Source organism: Ischnura elegans, chromosome 2 (genome assembly GCF_921293095.1).
Source record: "Ischnura elegans chromosome 2, ioIscEleg1.1, whole genome shotgun sequence".
NCBI lineage: Eukaryota > Metazoa > Arthropoda > Insecta > Odonata > Coenagrionidae > Ischnura > Ischnura elegans.
Genome location: NC_060247.1, coordinates 71,833,016 through 71,857,063, shown reverse-complemented (window position 1 = coordinate 71,857,063; position 24,048 = coordinate 71,833,016). Strand labels below are relative to the sequence as shown.

Here is a 24,048-nt window from a genome sequence, read left to right as displayed (position 1 = left end):
TGATGATGCTCTATGCTGAAACCCTGGTCAGTCATATGTACTTTGCGGAATTTGAAAGTCATAGCTCTTCATTTAGTAACATGAAGTCCAAAAATAAACCTTGAAGTTATCTTTGCTTAAGTTTGATAAGTGCATTTGGAGCCATGCATTAAATACGTGTTCAGCAGCTTTTACATACACACCTCTTTATTTAATAAAATATTTTCTTTAGATGCATTACCTAACTTAAGCACATTTATGTAAAAAAAATAATCAACTATGGTAGAACCCTTTTTAGATACACACAAAAGAAATTTTCTCACTAAATAATCATAACTTCATAAGTTCCTTCACAGACTAATATCTAATTGCTTTCCTTCCATCTATCCCATAAACTTCATCCCTTAGGAAGTTTATAACCTTCAGATCCTTGAAAACTTCTTACGAGGATACTACAGAACTAAGCCAAAAGAAAATGCTGAGATTTTATGTTTCTAATGGCATGTATAGAGCATATATGGCATACGCAGAGCATAATCCAAACATGAAAAACCATCGTGAAATTTTAAAGACTATAATTTGATAGTGGAATGGGATCCTTTTTATAGGAAAAGACTTAATCACCTTCAGATTTACTCTCATCCAACTCCACCACTTCCTTCACATGCTGCACTGGAAAAGGTGGTGGAGGTGGCTTCACCTGTTCAACTTTAGGTGGTGGAGTGGCTGGAGGTACTGGCTCAACCTTCATATCATCTAAGACATCACTTTCATAGCCTTCTTTAATCCTTTCAACAACTTCAATGTAGTCCAGCTCAGCCAGATATTCATCCCCATAAGCCTTTCCATCCTTTGTTCAACAGTAAAAAAAAATGGATTAAAATACAAACAAATACAATTATGTAGGTATAAAGGCTATTACAAAAAAAACAACCAATTTAAAAGTCTACTGCATGCTATTGATAGGTAATATCAGTGCTGTAGTTGGGTTGAAATGTCAAACTACAACTCTTACATTAGTACCAAGTTGTGCCACAAGATAACTCTGAACAAGTAAATAATCATTTTCGATTTTTATTTCTAAAATCCATTGAAAAATTTACAGTAGGGATCTTTTTTATAGATTTAAAAAGGTAGTTTAACTGGTATGCTTATAATGAGCTTGGATTTTAGATGGGTATGCCGTACCGGCCCAACTACAGCGCTGGGTAATATAAATCTATACTTGTTTCAAATGTGGTATTTTATTAGTAATGGGTTTGTAATATGTACTAGGTAGGTTTTTAGGTAGGTAATTGGTCATTTTGATTGTTGTTTGCGATTAGTTTTGAGTTTGGAGTATTAAAGAGACCAGTAGTTTTCACTTTTTTGATCCTGCGCCTATTTATTGAACTATTTGTGATGGAAATTCACCAGCATTAACCCTTTCGCAGAGAAGTTAATGACATCATGAGCTCAGGCTTAATGAATTAACACTTCTCAGCTATCGCTTCCACCCTTACATTGGTCATGCATAGTTCATTAATGCTTAAACTCTTGCCCTTGTCTCAACGAAAGGTTCTCCCTTAGTGAGTAAATGAATATGAGAAGCAATGACGTCTATAACCTATGAATAATGGGTGGCAACTTTCATGTTTTCTTCTTTTAAACTTTAAGAGAGAATGACTGAATAGGAATGTTGTTTTCTTATCATAACTTATGTTTTCCTTCCATCTATGAAATTCTTCTAATTGCAACTTTGGGTCTGAGTGAATACCCCACTGTTTCAGGTTTCCCTTTTGGAATATAAAGACACTTGGTTTAAATATACACTGTATTTCCTACCCACATGGGCTTCAATATATTAATGGATTTCACCACTTTGGTGAAAGTGACATCTGTATCAAAGATAGCACAGACTTAAAGCAAGTAACTTTTATTATAAATGTAATATTGTTGATGTTTGCAAGATTTTTACAGGAAGTTTAATCGGGAACTATCCATGAAATTTTGATAAATTGCCTTTAATACTATGACTTTAGTTATAGTATTATATGACTATAGACTTAACTATCAAATGAGTACTTAATATCACTTCAACTACCCAACTAAGAATTTCACCCAATTATTAATCCAAGGATTAAAACCTGACATGATTATTTACTTGAAGCACAAAAATTAGGATTCTGAACGTCTACACACAACCAAAAGGATGGTCCGGATATTCAAGGGTTATGCTGACCCCAAACTAAGCCACAGAGTGTGAATTTTACACATTCAGGGCAGAGGGGCCAGTTTCTTTTCCTGGGCCATTTCACATTTCCAGAATTTTTGGTTTGCGGGTGCAAAGACTAGATGTAGGATTTGAACCCGAGATCTTTTGATCAAAACAAAGAATTTTAAATACGTACTGAGAAACGAATTGAGAAAATTATACACTATCAATGTAAATAGTACATAATCACAGCAGGTAAACAATATCCAAGCAAAGATTCCAATCTCAGAGTAAGGATGGGGGAGAGTGCGCTTTGGCTACTGCGCATGTAGTCAAGATCCCGCATATACAGCATATACATCCCACACTTCCCACAATTCTTCCCACAAGGGATTCCCGCATTACTTCCCACGATCACGTGGTAACCATGTTGACTACAAGAATCTGCTGCTGCACAGCCTGAATGCGCCCTCTACCCCAATCCTTACTCTGAGATTCCAATTCAGATACTTGCAAAGTAAGTACATAATTACCATGGAAACATATACTCCAGAGTATTTGTAAGCAAGAGAGAGTTATTAAAGGTATAAGCATGAAACAAAGAACTTACCTCATTAGCACCTGCCTCCGTCAGCAGCTGCCCAACATATACACAAATAAATGCCCCCTGAGGAATGTCACTCAAGCACTGCACACCCCATCCACGATTCCTGGTGCGAAAAACTTGTAGCCTCTGTTGGAGGGGCAACTGAGCAACCCTATTTAGACAGGTCTCTTTGCATTTGCACCTGAAAGTAAGGTAACCATCATGTTCATTCACAAACATACATATGTCCATTCAAGCTGGAAAGAGAGACATGAATTAATACCATAAACCATCATGATTTTTTATTCATCAGGCTATACGTTACACCAACTGCATTCCTGTTCTTAAGTAATCACCCCTTAACACAACAATCAATTACCTCTTTTACGCAGCTGTTCTATTCCCTACGCAGCTGTTCTATTCCTTGACTTAAGACTGGAATATATGCATGGCAATTGATAATTTCTCCCCTCTCAATGAGAGCACTTCTATACAGAGGGTTTGAGGGTATGGCAACATGAAATAGGAAAGATGCGACAAGAAAAAGAACTAAAGGAACCACTTGGTAGATAGAATGCTTTAAAGTTGTTAGCTGGAATTTTTTTATTAGTGTAGTTATGCACGCTGTAGGAGAAAAATTCCCACACTAATTAAACATGAGGGTTTCCTGGAAAGCTACGTTAAGCTTTGAAAATTTACCTCAACCCAGTACAATTACCTGCTTAAGAATTTCAGGTAACCTTGATAAATGAGGAAAAAAATTGCTGTGATTCCATGTTCACACGCATTTAATAATTATTAGGACTCAAAAATTTGAAAAAGTTAATTTGGATGAGAATTTACAATGTTTATTAACTCTGCAATCTCATTTCCTCACAAATAGGACTCGTCAGTAAAGAGGTTGCCAAAGAACGATAGATTATGAGCTAGTTTGCAAATGTTCACAGTAACACCTTTACTGACTAATTACATCTACAGATAAGATACTTAAAATACTGGTATGATAACAATGAATGTATTTAAATCCACAACCATTAAGCCATGGCTGATTTATAACATAATTTGGTGAAGACCTTTGAAAAAACAGAGAGTCAACAAAATTGCACCATTTGAAAAAAGATTAGCTTAAGCCTCACTTAAAAAATAAGCAAGAATAGTGATGCAAAATAAACACAATGAGACCATACTGAAAACTGGAAAGTTAAAGACAAGCAACCTAAATAAATTATTAGCTAAAAAAAAATACATAGAACAAAAATAAATTTTCAACAAGTCCATTATTCTCAAATGTTTATATAAACGCATGTATTAACCTAGTCCCTTTTGAAGACAACAAGCAAAAGAAGATACCCAGTTTACTTGAAAAAAATAGACTATTTGTTTTAAGAACCTATAGCTGAATAATTTCATTATACCCTAAATGGCCCTTCAGAAATCAGACCTATTACCTTGAATTGCACTCATAAATTCCAGTAGTGACAGCCTCAGGGAGTCGCTTGTAGAGATAACCTACAGTTGGGTCAGCCATACCAGTTGGTCCACATCTTGTTCCCTGAATGGTCAACTGCCAACATGCACACTTTTCTTTATCCTAGATAGGGGAAATGTTTTTCAAATAATACTTCATGTAAGTCACTACTCATAGAAACTAAATCCAAAAAGGATTTTGAAGTCAAATAAAAAATCTTTGATATTGGTAGAGGTCCGTGAATTTCGCGAGACGCGATATCGCGAAATAACGCGAAATAAAACGAAATAACGCAAAATCGGTAAATAAAAACGAAATTTCGCGTTATTTTGCAGTTTTAGGTGGATTAGCGAAAAAATCACATCCAATGAGTCATAATCTATTAAAACCTAAGCCTTCATTGTTTAAAGCTACCAACGTTCATTTGCTCTATCTCATAACGATTTCAAGGTCAATTGGCTCGTTTAGCCTCACGCATAACGCATCCGCGTATTATCGCACACCGTAGTGATTTTTCCGCCAGAATTTGCCATAAAATTTATCACAGCCTCTCTCTTCGACTCCCACGTATCAATCCTTAAATATTTAGAATGAGGCGCTTTCTCACCTGAAGAATTAGATATTATGAATTAAAAATGTGCGGAAAGAAATTTAACGCGGCCGCGGAAGAGCGGAAATACAAGCTCACGCACCCGGCACGCATCAATGCCGAGCAGTAATTCCGGTGACTCACCGCGACGCATTAGATAGCGTTATTGGATAACTTGTTGCAGGAAAACCTTGAGTGTGGGTCTAATGTAACAATTTCGTTGACTTAAACACGGCCGCTGACTGGGACCGGGCCGCCGTTCACGGCACGGCCCACTGCGTGGCAGAGAGTCGTCTCGTCTAAAAAGGGCCTGAATTTCACGGCGTCGTGACGTCAACGGCGGCCAGCGAAAAGTCGCTTCGTCAGAAAGCGGCCTCAAATGCAGCACTGCCTGTATTTCACGCTGTAGACGGCGCACCGCCGAGCCGGATGGAAATGGGCGCCGTGATGACCACGGCGGCCGTCAACGGCGCCGCGCGGTCAACTGCGCGATTCGATTCGTTTAGGGACATCCATAGACATGTATGGTTATTTGGAAGCACGAAGCACTAGCAGTGGGGGAAGGGAAGGAAGGATCAGAAAGGATAGGAGGAGAGGGGGTTCTCCCTATTAGCGGACGGATCGTCGGATATTCGGCTTTCCACTGAGCTAAAATGCAAAAAAAAATCATTTCGGCATTGGCCAAATCTAATATCTAATTCTTCGGGTGAGAAAGCGTCTCATTCTAGATGTTTCAGGATCGATAAATGGGAAGTAATTTTTCAAGTTTCTTTGAATCCGATTATGTTTTGTTAAGAGTGGCTAAGTAAGATGAAGCTTCTTTCACTGACTTCCCTGACCGATTGGCAACAGCTATAATCAAAACTTAGCAATTTTGTTGTATCTAGCTACTTTCCTACTTTCCCTCAGCACCTGGGTGAGGGGTATTGAAAGGGAACACATGACATGAAACATTTCGGCCAAGTTGTAAGTTGTACAGTACTATGGTTATACTGTAGCTACCCAGCACTCAGTTTGAAAACACCATTGTGACGGGTTGTGTTTCGCTGTTGGACTGTTTTTTTAATCGTAGTTCCAGCTTTAAATACCGAACAAAGGATAGGAATTGTAAAATACCAAAAGCTAGTGATAATGTTCATACCAGGCCAAGTGAATTCCGCTGAGAAGGATTTTATGTGAAAGACAGAGTATTACTGTGCAAAGCTTGTTATAAAAGATTTTAATTTGAAAGATGTGACACATTGTTAAAGCAAATCAGTAGCAATATACAAAAATGTGCGAAAGAAAGGGGAACCACAAAATGACAGCTATCATTTAAAAACACAGTCACTCAGTCAAAGAAAGCAAAGGAGAAGCTTGTTGTTGCTACTACAGAAGCATTTTTAAAGGCTTTATTTAGTGTAGAGAAACTTGACAATCCAAAAATTCTGGAATGGCTCTCGAAGTATACACATATGAGGTGGTGGGAATTTGCAGTTTGCCGATCGTATTCACCAAGACTACGTACAGTGCAACCTCGATATAACGACACCCCACGGTGCACTAATAAACACTCGCTATAGCGAATTGTCGCTTTACCGGAGGTGGAGCAAATAATAGCCAATACACCTGTTGCGAACTGATATACAGGAACAGGAGTGGTACAGCGACAGATAAACATCTATCCGATAAACGTAAGCATAAATCCAGACGAAAGGCGATGTTTTTTTTGCATCACTTAATTTCCTTACTCAAACAACGACTAACTATTCAAACAATTTATAAGCGCCGCACTGAATAAAAATCATGGAATGCATTGTTTCGTCAATCATTATGCCAATGCACAACCGACGAAGCCATTTTTCTATGCACTTAATTAGTTCATTTACGTGATCATTCTATTATTTTGGTATTTTCCACTGAAAATTCAAAAATTAACTGATAAAACAGTATCGCGGTTATTTAATGCCTCAAATGTTTCCATTGGTGTATGTTTATTGTTTCTGTACGTTAAGCGGCAGTGAAGTGAAATAACGCATTACATTTGTTTCTACAGGCGAAAACGGTGGAAGGTTGTATAAAGTTCCCGCCTTGGAAGACTTTTTCTATCAAATAATGTAATATCTACATCATCTACGGTAAAAAGTTTGCTAAGCTTGAAAAATGATGTGATTAAAATTGCCGTTGTTGAAAAAAGTTTCTTTTTGAGTGTTACGCTTGCGACATATTTGAAATAATACACCGAGTTTACCACTACACTGCAAACGAGAGTTAGCTCTTCTGTGAGTTCTTCCAGCGGCCACCAGGGGATGCTCGGCTACCCGCGTGACAAAAGAGAGCGCCAGTACGACTCCAACCACTGACGCGAATAGTTCACCCTTGTAAATCCGCAACGGAGAATAAATGCGTCCATCCGGACAATTCACGCTGAGTATCTTTGCTTCGTACATCCTACATCATCGCTAAGGCGCACTACCCACCTTTAGAGGCATCATTGCAAGAAATACCTCATACTGCAAGGGTTTTGTCGAGGAGTTGTATGTAAAAAAGTTCCGTTTCGTCTATGTTATATGACGCGGGGAATACTTCTAAAGATACTTATGATCGGAGTCCTTTCTTCCACGACTTCGGGTTTACACCGGAGGCATCACCAGCAATTATGAGGGGAGATAACGCTTTGGTGCTTCGCATTAGTATAATCAACCTTCTGCACTCTTAAAATTCTCGATTCGCAATCTATCCCTGAAATATTCCACTTTAGGCTTGGGCGTAGCCCCTTTCTCAGAAGTTCCCGCAGATTTGAATGGGCAAAACCACCCGAACAAAGCTCCTTATAACTATCGTCTGCATTCCTTGGGCGCTTCTGTTTTTTTTTAATTTTGCAGAGCGAATAGGAAGATAAATTAATTTCGACACTCTCATATTACTCCTTTATTTTTATTTTCCCGCTTAGACGTGTTTGGTGTTTTTTTGGTCATGGTGACTGCCATCAAATGCTTTCTATTCACGCAACTCACGGACGTGCGGGTATGCTGCCGACTGCTTTCTGCCGCCCGAGGAACAAAAGAAGATGAAGCATTCGCGAATGCTAATGCCACAATATTTTCACCAAAATTAACTACTTATTTATCGAACGACATTTTACCACATAAATTTGAGACTGAGCTCTCCATTAACTTCATTTCTAACAGATCGCTAGCAATTACAGAGGTTAAGGAGTCTTGATGAAAGTCTTCCGGCCATGAAACCCTCGCTATGGCGAGAGCCAGCACCAGAAGGGTCTCGTAAAAACGAATTTTTTAACACGCTTATTATAGGGTCAATTGACGGTGCATCGACTATGTCTCGTTATAGAGGGAGTGTCGCTATAGCCCGTACTCGCTTTAACGAGGTTCCACTGTACTTGAACCATTCATACACCTTGAACCAGGGGCGGATCCAGGATTTCTTTCTGGGAGGGGCACAAGCAAGGCTGTATCCAGGATTTTGTTCAGGGGGGGGGGCACAAGGATACCTTATTTTACAAAACGAACGAAATGATAATGGGAACGTATTAAAAATCTAGCATATTTTTAAGGGTCTGGGGGGGGGGGGCACGTGCCCCCGTGCCACCCCCTGGATCCACCTATGCCTTGAACCAATATAAGTTTAACCATTTCTTTCATTTAGTTTTATAATAAATTTTGTACAATCGGAATTGTGTTAAATGCTTAATAAGAGTATAAGTATTCATGAAATGGGTACCATAAAATAATAAAATTCGTACAAACGTGAAAAAATTGTAGCATTGTAATAACACCGCCAAGATTTTCTATAACACCGAAATCACATGGTTTTAAAACGAATTTTAGCAAAAAAATAAAACCACTTTCACGGACCTCTAGATATTGGTTTCATTTTGATCAACGACAGTAAGTTTTTTAACTTGATTCTAAAAACTAAATTTGAATCTTTGCCTTCAATATAAACTGATTGAAAATCAATGAGACTGAGTATTTAAAATTTTTAATGAATCAATGTAAGTAACAATCCCGTGAAAATTAAATTAGGAATTTTTTGCAGTGATTAGCTTGCTAGTGGCAAAAAGTAGAATGCAAAAAATAGCATTTCATTCCAGTATATATGTATCAAACCATTGGTAGGAGATAGAATCACTAGCATTTAATTCTCTAAGGTTTTTACAAATTTAGACATATGATCTGAGTGAATACCCCACTGTTTCAGGTTTCCCTTTTGGAATATGAAAGAAAAATTTCACACTCAGAATTAAACTTGAGGAATTTGCTTGGTTTTTTCCTGATAAAAATATTTTCATCGATCCTTTGCATGAACTAACTCTATTAGTAAGAGATAAAACAAAACAGACTAAAAGTAGCCAAACCGTTCCGAAAAAATGACTGTAGTTACTGTTTTCCCATAAGTGTATTTCATACACTAACCTGACAATCATCATCACAATCACAACAGACTAGAAAGTCAGTATCCAGGTTCAAATGTACACCAGATGTGGGAATGCGAACAGTACTGTATTCCACAAAGTCTGGAAAACTGTAGTCAATCCAGTTGACAGCAGGAATTGGAACTTTCTCTTTGCCATATGAAATATCCTGAAAAATAGAATTCACCAATTGTTAAATTTTGAAAGAAATTATTATCAAGCAATTAAGTGAAATCCCTTAACAAGAGGCTCAACCATTTCAGTATACTCAGAGACTCAACCCAACAAAACCATTTAAGAACATAAATAAAACGAATGGATGAGAATTTTAATGAAGACTAAGGTCAGTATCAGAATACATACTATGATACATAAAATCAATCATTGGCAGGCTTAGTTTGAGTAATTTCTACATAATATGGAAAGAAATAAAACTTAGAAGAGTTCCACTCAATTTGTCTTCAATAGGTTCCAGCAAATAATCAACTTTCTCAAAACGCTATTAAACCTCTGGAGAACAGCAATTATTCACTGAAACCAGGCAAGGACCAATGGGTGGAAAACTATGGACAGAGGATTCTTTCCTTCCATATAACTATGATTAAACATTACCACAGACCACCTCAGCAATTTTATTCACCCTTGCAGCTACAGAGATGCATGAGTACTTGCATCTTCGATGTATGACAATTTCAGACTCGGAATTAAACATAGCATTCAACTTTTCCAAATTTTTGACTAATTGGAGTATTAACCAATATGATAGAAGCAATTAAAGATAGCGATAACAAAAGTGATTACAGAATTACACCTATTACAACAAAAAATCCATTAAAATATGAAACATTGGATCATCACATATAATTTCACTTTATCAATCATGTAAATTATATTTTTAACAGATTGATACCTCCACTGCAAAAATGCTCAACAATCGCCCACCGAATCAAATCCACTCATCTTGCAGTCCAACAATTCGAATCTGCTCCGCTGGCAGTGTCAGGAGCATAAACGCTCACCTCCAAGCTTGGAGAATAGGAGATGAGCATTTATGCTTCGGACACTGCCAGCTGAGCAGATTTGTATTGTTGGGCTACTAGATGAGAGGGCGATTGGGTTGGGCCATTGTAGAGGGTTTTTGCAGTGGAGGTATTGAGATATAACAGTAAAAAGCAAACCTTGATGTAAGATAACTGTTTAACAACAGTATACTCAGCAAGACAGTGGACCCAAAAGTCAAAGTCAAACAGATCGATGGGCATAGATGATTTGGTCACTCTTAGATAAGAATGAAGCTCAACTAGATTACGCAATCTTCTTCCACAGGGAGCTGTGTAAAGAACCACACGTTTGGTACCTCCCCGATGGCGGACAACACTCCTGAAAATAATGTGTTACTTGTAAAATGGGACTGCTCAGACATAAATCCATGGATTCCAAAATGAAACTTGAGAGAAAAGTGACTTTGTACTAAAAATTATCAATAGTAAATTTGAAAAATAGCTATTATGGCCAATTTACAAGCAATGAATACCCAATGTAGCTAATGACCTAGTGGTTAAGAAATGTCTACAAAAAAGATGTAAGAATAAACTCACAGACGACTGAGAAAGATGGTTTTTATACTAATAGCATCAAAATTTGTACTTCCTGTACAATTCCACAGTCATGACAACATATGGGATTAACTGACCTCAGCCTGACGCCATAAGGAAGTATGACAGGTAGTAAGGCTCATAATGATAGGCATTATCTCTTATATTTTATTTCACTTGAGATTTCTGCTAATTTTTTGGTTTTACAAACACTCAAAAGCAATTTTTACCTTATCCAACCACACAGAAGAGGTTTAGCAAGAGGATTCTTTCCTTTGGTGCATTCTTGTGGATATGGATAATCCTCCAGGCACTTGGGACCACAACGATGTGCAACCAAAGTTTTTAAGTTAACTGGCAAATTCTTTTCATACTGCAAGTAAAACACTATGCTTAGTAATAAAATCGCACTCAGTATAAAAATGTATAAACAAAATGCAGCTAAATGAAGAAAATACCTAAAAATATAGAACATAATCAGCAATGGAAATCAGGTAAAAATAAAAGTATTTCAAGCAGTGGCATAGCCAGGAATTTTGTTTGGGGGGGGGGTCCAAAAACAGGGGGGTAATTTTTAAAAATCAGGGTACTTAGTAGAGAGTTTAAAACTAATTTTTATATATTTTACAGCTGAAAAACTTCACTTTTCAAAGAAATCTTTTTGTAAAGTCATGATTTTTGATATTTTGTTTTCTTTTATTAAGCAAAGTAATTGTGTTTTTATATTTGGGGGAGGGAGGGGGTCCGGACTCCCCACACTTCTCCCCTCGCTACACCACTGATTACAAGGTTGATTGAATTATTTTTACTCAATAACAAATGTAATGCAGTCACACAATCATTGCTTCAATAATGAATTTAGAGTTCCCCACACCAGCGATGAATTCATTTCTTATTTCTATATATAATAATTTCTGAATATTAGTTAATGCATCAGGAAAATTTGAATCCAAAGGAAAGCAATCAATGTCTACTTAAGCGAATTAAACCAATAATTTATATTTTATAGTCAGGATGATTTCTATGTTCTTTACAAGACCAGTGCATGATTGAGCATGTTAAGTGATGCATCTAACTAAATGACAATGAGGTCTTACCTTAACAAATTTATCCTCACTATAAGCTGCTGCATATTCAAATGCCCTCTCTTCATATCTCCTTTGATTTGTAGTACTTTTTCTAGCAACAGCCCGAACTACAGGAGGAGATGCTGCAGGGACGTCATCTTTTATAGGTGTACTTGATCTATCTCCCTTTTGCCCTTTAGATGGTACAAAGAGTTACATTCAGAAATCAAATCCTTTAAGAAGGATCTCCAACCTGAAGCTACATATATGCACACAAAAAAAAAGTATTACAAATATACAGAAATGGAAGTCACTCATCTCATTACTAACAGGCAGTTAGTTATATTTATAAGCACTTATACTACAGTAAAACTTTGATTTTACGCAGTTGGAGGGACCGAAATATGGGCACTGTGTAAAATCAAAGTGTGTAAAATCAAGAGTTGGTATTGAGGAGAAGTATAGTTTTCAGGATAACTCTTGCTCATTATTTTTAGAACCCTTAGTCATACACTTTTGTGTAGTTCTGATTTGAGCCAGAACCGGATCCAGACAATCAAAAAGTCTCATATGTGTGCCTTTACGGTAAAAGGGCATGAAATCCTTTTCAGTCGTATCAGATATATGTTTCCTGGATTCAATTACGCATTTGGGGGCAAGAAAATGATCCCTAATAATCTTATTTACTCACAAGCAACACCACAGATGACGTGTTACCTTGAGAAAAACAACGTTGCATTCCTGAACAATGTTTCCCATGGATGAATAACATGGTAGAATTGCTAGCATTTCTGGCACTAAGATTACTTCTGTTACCCAGGAGAAATGTCGCAATGGTGATACTAAATGCTCACGGAGCAGAGGAGCTAATTTTCGAAAATATTCTCATTAAAAGCAGTTTTCAGGAAATCCGTTTAACCACCTGCAGACAAACAAAGATTGGAGATTGAAGAAATGAGATATATTTGAGGATAGTCATCCAAATTAACCCCATTAACAGGGAGCAAAATTTTGCTAATACATCACAAAGGCTTTACACCCTGTGGGCCTGGGTTCAAGTCCTGACAGTAGCAGAAACTTATCAGAGATGGCACCTTCATCTTCGACCTGAAGACGCTGGCAGCAGTGCCAGCGAAACTATTGTCACCACCAACAAACCTATGCGGTTGCACCGGAAACATGGAGAAATTGTTATCAGAGATGGCCCTATCCCTACTTGAGAGTAATGTGGAGGACACTTCCAGTGCACCAGCAGATGGGACGTTAAGCCCTTTAAGGCCTATCATTACAACCTGGCTAATGCCAACATAGGGTTCCTATCCCCCCAGCCCTTACTTCATGGCACTAATGACCCCAGCTATCAGTATCCTCCTTCCAAATAGCATACCAAAGATAATACGGAGCACTTAGGACCCGGGATATTCGGAAAATCAGATTTTTCCGGTGTTTAGATCACTTTTTTAAAGTGAGCTATTTAAATAACCGCGCAACTACCGTTAAAAATTATTAATAGTCGGAACAATCTTTCTTATTTATAATTTTCACATATTAAAAAACCATTTTCCCATGAAAATTTAGCATATAGGGTATAGCTTCTCTGTCGGCATTCTTCCGCGAATTCAGCGCCGGGACCTTCGGCTCACAAGCCGTGTGACTAATCTTAACGTAATATTTTGCTTCCCCATGTCTGATAACAACACCGGACACTTTTTGTATTTCGATTTAATTGCACTAAGCCATTCCTGAGTTTAAAGGGACTGCCTTATCACTCACGTCTTGATTTGACTTCAATGATTGCATGACGATTGACGACGCGAGTTATTCTCCGAGGGCATTAACTCCCGTTCCGTTAAAAATAAACGCTTGCCACCTAGCGGAGTTAAGATAATAGCTATTGATGTTCCAACCATGTTTCACTTAAACCCACTGAAAATGAGATACAAGTTGAATCAGCTCTAATAAGCGCGCCGCGCAATCAACTTTCCCTCGCCTCCATTCGTCCCGCAGATGTGGGGTTAGCCCGCGGAATGAGACAACATATGCTTTTACCATCGTGTTGAATCACCATCGACTTACGTCCATACTAGAAGTACGACTATCTTTTTTGGATCACCTTGGAAGCCAAAATGTTGGCACGGGAGGATTTTTAACGGCTAATTTCGCCGTTATATTTCGCTGGGGCGAAGGAAAACATAGCGTTCGCAAAATTCTAGAAAACCTTCCGTTAGGGATAGATATTCCGTAGTTCATAATTCCAGATTAACGACCATCTACTGTAATTACAATATATATAAATAGCGTCGATCAATAAGTCGAATAATAAACGAAAGGTGATAATGTTAATATCTCCGGGGATCATTTGTCTTAATCACGCATGCACGGCGATTGCCGTATATTTTAGGTTTCGATATCCTTCTACGGCAAATATTAACTAAGAGCGATATTCGCGTTCGTAAAGGAGCCTGAAATATTACTGAGAGGTCGTAGGGGGAAGCAATAATTAGATTCGCGATGTTTTTAGTTTCACGCTCAACAGCGCGACGTCATTTCAACCGTTCTTGTATTCATTTTTGTAACTCATTTAGACGAATAAATAACCTAACTTCATATTGCTCCAGTCGGGATTTTCAAAACAAGTCGAAAGACAACTGCGTAAAATCAAGATTAGCGGCCTCTTTGGGGCTGGGGTTATGCTGCGCAAAATCGAAAAAACTGCGTAAAATCAAGAAAAGATGTAAAATCGAAGTTTCACCATTGGAATTCCCTATGCTTTCCGGCCGGACTTGAGTGTCGCTGCGTAAAAACGAGACTTGATGTAAAATCAAAGTGCGTAAAATCGAAGTTTTACTGTATATAAATAAAACTTTCAAAACTTTTATTGTTTCTACAACTGTGGAAATACTACTACAAATGTTATGGAAAGATCAATTGCAAGTATAATACACAAACCCAACAACGACAGAGACCAAACAATCAAGAATTACTTATGCTTGATAATCTAGAAAGAAAAGCAGGTCTTCACATGCGTACTTCACGAATTATTTATAAGCTGAGATTTATTCTTTTTCGGTTATGCAGATATTTTTTGCATATTATGTAAAACTATATAAAGTCATTAATTTTTGCATATTGTTACATGGTGCAATATAAAATGAAGTGTTCAATGTATGTAAATACAGTAGACTCTCGTTATTACGAATTTAATGGGACCGAAAACCCGGAGGTTCGTAATAACGAAGTTCATATGAACGTTTGTTATAGGAACCATCGAAAAAAAAGTGTATTATACACGTGATTAAATCACGCGGAAATATGTGTAAACAGGAAAATTCGTTTCAGTTTCTCAACAGAAGAATGCGGCTTGACTCAATCGAGGGTTGATATCTTCCCAAATACAGTAAGTCCGATATACGAACTAGATGCGTTCCAAGACCTTTTCCCTAAGTTGATAAACCCACAGTCCGGTCGCCGAGAGTTGTCCGATGATAGGCAGAATGGTCTAGGCCAGGGTAGGGGGCAAGGCTGCCAGGTAAGAAAGGGAAACGCCTAGAAAGGGCTTCGTGAAGAAAGGAGCCGGAAAGGACGACGAGCGTGAAGGACCCAGGGGAAGAATCACTTGTTTTGGTGGATCAGGTTTATTTCGGTGTTCCTTGTGCATTTGACAACGTTGTATGACAAGGCGAGAGTGTAAGGTGCGTCCAGGGGATAGCGATTGGCTATATATCATGCTGGCAAAGGGCTATCCACCCCTCGTATTGTGCCGTCATAAGGCAACTCTCACCGGCCGGACTGTATGCAAGGCATCGAGGAGTACGGATATCCTGCAGAATGCAACAATGCATCACACTTACGTGCTGACTCACGATCGTGACGAACTGATCTACCTGGGCGTGCAACGCATCCGGAGCCGAAAATATAGCTCCCCGCGGTGACGAAGAACGGTCAAAACGCTGAACAGTTCCTAAGTTCACTCCGGATTTTTTGAATGCTCGTTCATTTCGATATTTTTGAATGCTCGTTTCCCCTGAAAATTTGTAAATCGAATGTACGTGGGAACAGGCAAACTGTACGTCCAATTTATGAGCGTTTATGAGTGGGTCACCATGACTCCAGAAGAATGAAGCTAATTATATGATGTTGTGAGTAAATTGAATAAAGAGCCATAATTGGCGCTTTTGGGCACAGTACACGAGAAGAACCTAAACGTGGCACGATTACTAACACTTCGTGTAGTGAACATCCACCTAAATGCCGTTGCTTATGCGTCAAACTTCGTAATAAAGTTCATTCTGTAACCGCTGGGACCGGGACAGTAATTCGTAATTTCATAAAAACGAAAATTTCGTAATAACGTTTCTTTTACTGTCGCTTGGATAGGCCTTTTCGTCGGGACCAACAATTTGCTTCGTAATAACGAGAAATTCGTAATAACGTTGTTCGTATTAACAAGATTCTACTGTATTTGTATTCATCTATTAACATGATATGTTTCTTTTCTATGATTGTATATATAATAGCATAGATGGGACAACACCTAGTTAAGCCACTACACTGTGAAAACCTGAATTACTATCCGGACAGAAATCAGGTCAGCACAATATGTTACCAAATGTAAAGGAAAGTTGGAGTAGTTATACCTGGAGTTCCACAGTGCATCTAAACTATGAATTATGCTACACTTAAGTACAATGAAAAACCACCTGCAGTGACAGGATCTTGTTCCATCTCATTTCCCCTGGTATATTCCACATATGGCAAGTTCATCTGAAAAGAAAAGAAACAAAATTTACTCTACAACTTTTAAATAATTAAGTATGAAGTTTTCCTTAACACTAGAATGACCAGGGGTGGTCAATTGACCATTCGCGTTTTTCTTTTACGCATCATTTCATTATTTCCCAATCAAAAACACTGAAATTTTTTGACTTTCAGTATTTTCAAACAAATAACCTGAAAATGAGGTTCTTTTGTGGAGAAAAAATTCATGTCCAGAGAAATGTCACCTTTTGCCTAGAATGACCACGAGCGGTCAATTGAACATTTTCGTATTTTATACCGTAATTTAGCTCTCTTTGCCGATCCTTGGTGTCCAATCATCCAATACCATAGTGATCCAGTCCAATAGTCCAGTCCTCCAAAGGCATCAAATATCATAGCGTGCACTTTACCACACACGAATACTACTCAAGTTTGACTCTCATATCTTTAAAACAGTTTTTACGTGTGATTTTACAGTTTATGTGAAGGAGAGACAGGTTAGCAAAACCAAGGTATATTGCATCGTAAAGAGTCACTACTAAGCCTAATTAGTATTCTATGGGCAGTGATGAACATTCATTTAGTTGAATTTCATTGTTGCGTTCATGTGTAGCTGCTGCCAACATACCCAGGCACCGCCGCACAACCGTTTCTCCTGCGCCGCATTGCCTGGGGGGCTACCCGTGAGCGCCCGTGAAATACCCTTACGACGACGTGTTACAACTTGCATGCTGGACACTGTCTCGTCATAGATGCTGCAGGCACCCAATCCCGTAGTTCAGTCCACTCTGTGTTCATCAGGTTCATCAGAACTGGTGATATTCCCCTAAATTCTCCAATATAAACTAAATCTTTTCAAACAAATTCAGTGAAAACATTTTTTTGAGCTCAGTTGATTGGAAGAATGAAATTTATTTCAAATGCGACAAAGCATAAACAATTTTCATAGATTATAGCACTTGAAATTTTCACAAAGTGAGGCACAAAAGTGTCTGTTGTTTTCTCTTCCCTAAAATTGATGCGCTCTGTCGCTAAGAGGCATTTCTGGTGATCGCTACCAGTGTCATATAAATGATCATGGATATTTCCAACCATCTCCCTGTCAACACCTTCGCTTTCATGAAGTCTCACTTTCCCGTGATCTTCGCTTCTTCTGATGGTTTCCTTCAACACTCCTCCGTTCTACATCTTCCATAGACATTTTCTACAATGAGCTCATTGAACGTGTTTGAATATATTTCTGAGTTGATCGGCACTCCCTATGTCAGTCTCATTGTCCCGTCATGCTTGGTCTGTAGAAGACGTAATACTAAGACGCTGAAGTTTAATCACAGACTCAGAGGATCGATAAATGAAATACATAACAACACATTCTGAAAGTGTTCTTTTCTATCTCCTTGAGATTCAAATATGCATCTCATTCCTCAATTTCGGTCACTTTATCTAAGTGCTGTCTCTTTTGTCGTCTCGTAGTTTACTGAGGCATTCTTGATTAATTTATTTTTCAAGTTTTCACTGGGTTTTTTGTCATATGGTGATGACAGTTTTACCTGGATTCCACCAGGCATTTTCAGAAGTGCCAATATCGGCATTTTGCATCTCCTTAGCACCACCGTTTCTGACCAAGAAAAAACCCAGGTTTTTTTATTTACAAGTGCAAAAATTAATGTCTCTTAATGTTCCAGGAAAATTATTTCATTTTAGCACTGATGTGTGTCTCCCAAATACATGTGTGAATGCCATGAATGTATGTAATCAGAAAATTTGAAAACGTGCTAAGAGAGTAAAGAAATACATTCCTTGAGACCAAATTTGTAGTGCTTCATTTTAATGCAGTCTTTTTTATTTTTTTCCCTGATATATGTTTTTAACCAAGAGAGCAACAGCAAATAATGTGTTTTGAACTGCTATTGGTGTTTCAAAACACATTACGTATTATTTTTTAACTATGCAAGTGTGAGACATTTTTATTTTATGATAAAATTTTTTCAGGTGTCATAAATATTTTTTTGCCAAGTTCAATTTCTTTCCTATCACTACATCAAACCATAAAACATAGTCAGAAGTCTTTTACACTCGTTAGGTAAAAATATGGAGGGAAAATGAATGAAAGAGCGCTAGAAAAGGGCAAACAGTCAATTGACCACTGGCGGTCATTTTAGGTATGCGGCTTACCCTGGTCATTCTAGTGTTAAGCAATTAACCTCTCTAGCTATCATTTATACAACATATGTTGAGTTCAATTTAAGAAGGAATGTGTCAATTCTATTTTTCTTATTATTAAATTTAATTTAGGTTTGATGCAATACCTATAATAAAGCTTTGCTGAAGTTAATTAAAACTATTAGACCAATGTAGACAAAAATAATGAGCATAAATATTTATATCTCAATACCAACACTTTTTCATTGGCTTAGGATAAACTACTATAAACTACTAATAGGATAAACTACTATAAATATAGAAATGAAGTACAATAATGCCAAGTTTTACTTAGTTAAACCAACTTAACCCTTTATTTGTAAAACCCATATTTCAAACTCAGATTGGTCCAGCTGATACATATCCTGAACCCTCCAGGAACTTGGTAAAAAAAATATTAAAATGAGGATATAATAAAAAAGACACCTTATGAAAGGCATTCTCTGATAGGGTAGTTTCCTTCATCGAAGAAAACGAAAGGCATTGATTGCGATTCTCTACCCACCAATAGTGTATTTATAATGTACAATATTTGGTTTTAGAAATCCCAGTTTAGACAAATGTTAATGGTCAATTTTAATCTCCATTGAAAAAGGACAGATTGGCACCCATAAGAAAGAATAAGACATCTATGGTTTCAAAATGGACTCAATACTGCATCGTAAAGCAAATACCACTGAAAAACATTTTTAACCAATAATTGAACCTACCTTCTTCAAGGATGCAATACCAGGTCCACGTGACCTATTAAAGTTGCCAATATTCTGTGACCGAGCATTGGCATTGGCAAATTCTGTGTATAAAGGACCAAGTCTAGTTGAACCACGGTAAATCCATTCTGTCCTTCCGTCTGCATCAAAATGAAGATGTACCAAAGATCCATCCACCTGCAAAACTCGTGCAACCCACCACTTGCCTAAAATGGAAAGAACATATAATTTATTTATTTATTTCATCACCAAAAACGGCACAAAGGCCTTTACATTGGCTGTTCCTAAATAAATAATATATAAAAGATAACAAACAATAGCACAGTAAATGAAAAGTAACAGTATATATAATAACAATATAATTAAGATAAATACCTCTTTGTATGAAATCACCAATAAATTTTTAATTTTAATTCATTTTCATCAATAAACATTCTAATTTTATGTGCCATGTACGATTAAAAATCCCAAAATTTTCACTGAATGACAAGCCCCAAAAATAAAGAACAGAATAAGCATAAATATAGACATGTGAAGTTCACATGCCAAATATACAATCCCAAGCTAAATAACGAATACACGTACATACATTATTCTCCATTCAGTTTGTAACTACAGTCTCCACACATACAAATTTTAAACAGAAAAAATGTACAATATCATACATACCATTCCACTCTGTCCTGAGTACATGACCAGTGTTGAGCCTAACCATTGGCCTCTCTGGATAGGCTTCCAAATACTTCTTGACAAAACCACGAGAGTCTGCGTGGATATCCTCCCATACATTAGGTGAGGATTCACACACAACTAATATTTTCTCATGACGAACATACTGAGCATATCCATCATCAAAAAAGATTAAATACCTGAAGAAAATAGCAATGCATAAAACATTTTTTCACTCAACACCAAGAAAACTATGACAAACAAATGCTCATCAGTTATCCACAAACCTAAAGTTATTTGTTGATCGAGGATTTTCAGCAGTAACACCACAATAATAGCTCTCCTTTGGCATTCCCACTTTATTTGAATTGGAGTTTTCATCTTCTCGGAATATTGCAATGACTCGAGTACCCACAGGTATTCTGGTAGGGCATTGGTAACTATAGGCCATTTGACGTCCAGTGACAATTTTGACTTGTTGCCCTTTACGATAGGATTGCTCATACTTGATGCGATAAAAACACTAGAATAAAAGGTATCATGAGAATCTTAAACATTTACAAAAAGTCATTTGAAAACCACTGCCCCTAATATAATTTTCACAAGCCTGCATGAAAATTATCATTTATGCACATATCAGGGTAATAAATTTTCGTATTGAGAGAAACAGATGTATTAATTTACCTAGTGGAATCAATACACCTTGGTGAGTATACACTGTCAGGATGATGATTTTTAGTAAACCTAAAGTTCAATAAAGTGCATAATTTCCCACACAATACACATTTTGTAGTCATGAGCATAATCACAATGCAATTAGGTACAATAAATTTAAAATAATTTTTAACCCATTCCCTCAAATTTATCTCCTGCCTCCATCAAAAAATTATATCATCAGTATTAGAACTAAGAACTGTATAAAAATTGATACATATGTAGCAGAACTCAAAAGCCAAAAAATAAATTTAAAGCAAAGAATCAGGATCTAATGTTATCCTTGATATGTGTTTTTACCAACATAGTCTGTATGTAAATTAAGTATAGCTGTAAATGATAAAAAAGCAACATTCTGGTCATGATAAAACAATTTAAATCTCTTGATTCTGACCTAATACAGTACACTCCCAATTATCCGGGCTAATCATGGGGAGAGGCAGCAGGAATAATTGGAAAACACGGATAATCCAAACTTTACTTTGATTTTATAACTAATAACTTCACGCTTTACTTTGTGAAACCTCTCCATATTGGAAGTAAGGAAATAAAACTTTGTAAGGTTCACTGTTATTTAATTATGGGCACGACCCGGGTTTCGTAACTTGGTTACATCGTCAGGTGACTGATCTTGCATGCATCATACATTTATACACAAAGTACACAAGTGACTGTGAGTACATCTATTGGAAAGGAAAAGGACTGGTTGAAAGAGCGGGGGTGAGGGTTAAACACGGACTGAAATAGGGAGAGGGGGTTTTCCCTTTCCCCCTTTTCCCCACCCCCTCTCCCTGTTTCAGTCCGTGTTTAACCCTCACCCCCGCTCTTTCAACCAGTCCTTTTCCTTTCCAACAGATGTCCTCACAGTCACTTGTGTACTTTGTGTATAAATGTATGATGCATGCAAGATCAGTCACCTGACGATGTAACCAAGTTACGAAACCCGGGTCGTGCCCATAATTAAATAACAGTGAACCTTACAAAGTTTTATTTCCTTACTTTACTTTGATTTCTAGTAATTTTCATAATTTACGTAAATCAAACAATATATCATTACTTAGGCACATTGCCTATTATTTTAGATTGCTTTCTGGAATCTTTAAGAGCTATCTCTTCCTGACCACGATCTTTTTCGCTGTGATAACCATGATTGTACTCGTATTCCTACTGCTTCATGCAATACCTGGTTTCCGAAAAACGATGCACCCATGGCAGCGAGGTCACAGATTCAGAAAAGTGGTTTGCACGAATGCTTAAAAAACCACTGCGAGACATTGGAAACTACCCTGGTGGCGCCATGCCGAGTAGTCGCATCTCGTACAAGTTGCCCAGAATGCAACTGCTGCTGGACGCAGATCCGTAATCAGTGAATGCGATCCCGCACCGCGATGCTTGGAAAAGAGGAGCATGGCACTCTTGTGAAGGCAATTGGCAGACAATTACGCCATCGTGCGGTAGCGGTTATAGAAACCAGGACTTCAAGCAAATTGTCTACGCAGGCGAGTGCTTGCCTATGACTCATGCTATCTCTACTTCCTCTTCCACCACTGCTTTCACTTCTACTATTCCATTCCTCTCCAGTTTGGCCTTGATTGGTAACGGTGTAAACATGCCCAAGTGAGACAATATTTCTGGTTCCATTGGGCCATATTCAACCACATGCAAGGCCACGGCAATAATTGCTCATTTGTGATATGAAATATACAATTGTAGATCATAAGTAACATTTCCCTGAATTTACGAATGATTAACCATTGAAGAATGTTCTGAAATTAATCAAGAGTTCTTTTCTCGCCACTGGTCGTCGTCTAAAATGCTAGAGCAGACGTCCAAGTCAACATGAAACATTCCTTGTCAGTAAGTAGATAAAGTAATTAAGGGGATCCGATTGGAAATAATTAGTACGGTGCAGCATTGCATTTAAAAAATGCAAATATATTGATAATTTTGTGTCCAATTTTATTTTTTATAAAGATCGCAGAAAACTTCAAAGGACCGTAAACTCACACACGGATAATCCGCAACCTGGATAAACCGCAACCGGATAATTGGGAGTCTGTAAGTATAATTGACCATATGTAAAATTAAGCTAGGTAGCTAATGCAACTAATTTATTCAGGGATTTAAAAATCAATAAGCAATAGAAGCATTCCTTCTTTTAGTAAGTAGCATAAACAAAGGATGGAAAACTTCAACTTTGACAGGACACTGAAACACAAGCAAGACAATGCAATAACTGCAAGTGGAAAATTATCACCTTTAATAAAACCAATAGTTTGCAGCACGACTTTATGAAATTGCCTAGAGTTCAAATGAAAAAACATTGTAAATTTCACATAAGTACAGCGGTGGAAAAAATTATTGCAAAGCTCATTGGCAAATGAATGTGGCCAGCTCAGGAACTAGGAACTTTTAAAATTTTTTAAACGTAATGTTCACATATAACTGGGAATTTTGAAATTAAATACCTCTTCTACCGAGGAAATTCAACCATATTAGTCCGGTATGACAACTAACTAAAGACTCAACAGCGAATTCTATCACAAATTTTTCAAATAATGCTTTTGCCCCCATCTCACCTAAAATAGATACTATTGTAGGGACATCTGTAAACGCAGCTGACATTATGTGAATTGAAATTGCTAAAGAGCACAATCATCCTGGTGGTACAGTGAGTAGTGTATTATACTGCAATTTATTCAGATACCAATGAGCTTAGCACTAATTTTTTCCGCCTCTGTATATAAGAAATTTAAAAGTTTTCTCATTTCAGCATAACCTCTTATAGCAGCAGTCTTGATATAAATCAAGAGACTTCACTGAAAGCCTAAGATATGAAAATAAAGTCTACACGCAACAAGTAACCTACGGCATTACCTCAGTCTCCCTCTCGAGGATTTCATGAATTCTTGCTTTTGACCAAACACCAAAGTGATTATTCTTCATAACATGGACGATATCTCCCACCTTTGGTCGTGGTCTTTCTAACACACCTGGAGGGGGAAGTTTAACTGGAGCTGATGCTGAAACGGAGCCCAATGCTTCAATTTCAACCTCAGGCTGTGCACCACCCTGAAAATGAAAATGATTTGTTAGCTTT

The 24,048-nt window shown here is 37.5% G+C and overlaps 1 protein-coding gene across 2 annotated transcripts in view; it reads right to left on the bottom strand.

Annotated features, from left to right (window-relative positions):
- Positions 1–24,048, bottom strand: part of LOC124153937 (histone-lysine N-methyltransferase eggless) — a 43,740-nt gene that overhangs the window by 12,031 nt on the left and 7,661 nt on the right. For both annotated transcript variants that reach the window (XM_046527349.1, XM_046527351.1), the window contains exons 7-18: positions 23,826–24,020; positions 20,522–20,757; positions 20,235–20,434; positions 19,566–19,771; positions 16,596–16,659; positions 11,926–12,089; positions 11,059–11,201; positions 10,412–10,613; positions 9,235–9,402; positions 4,208–4,350; positions 2,784–2,961; positions 604–829 (exon numbers count right to left, since the gene is read on the bottom strand). In XM_046527349.1, the coding sequence (XP_046383305.1) occupies positions 604–829; positions 2,784–2,961; positions 4,208–4,350; positions 9,235–9,402; positions 10,412–10,613; positions 11,059–11,201; positions 11,926–12,089; positions 16,596–16,659; positions 19,566–19,771; positions 20,235–20,434; positions 20,522–20,757; positions 23,826–24,020 (2,125 nt within the window). The remainder of the gene's footprint in view (positions 1–603; positions 830–2,783; positions 2,962–4,207; positions 4,351–9,234; positions 9,403–10,411; positions 10,614–11,058; positions 11,202–11,925; positions 12,090–16,595; positions 16,660–19,565; positions 19,772–20,234; positions 20,435–20,521; positions 20,758–23,825; positions 24,021–24,048) is intronic.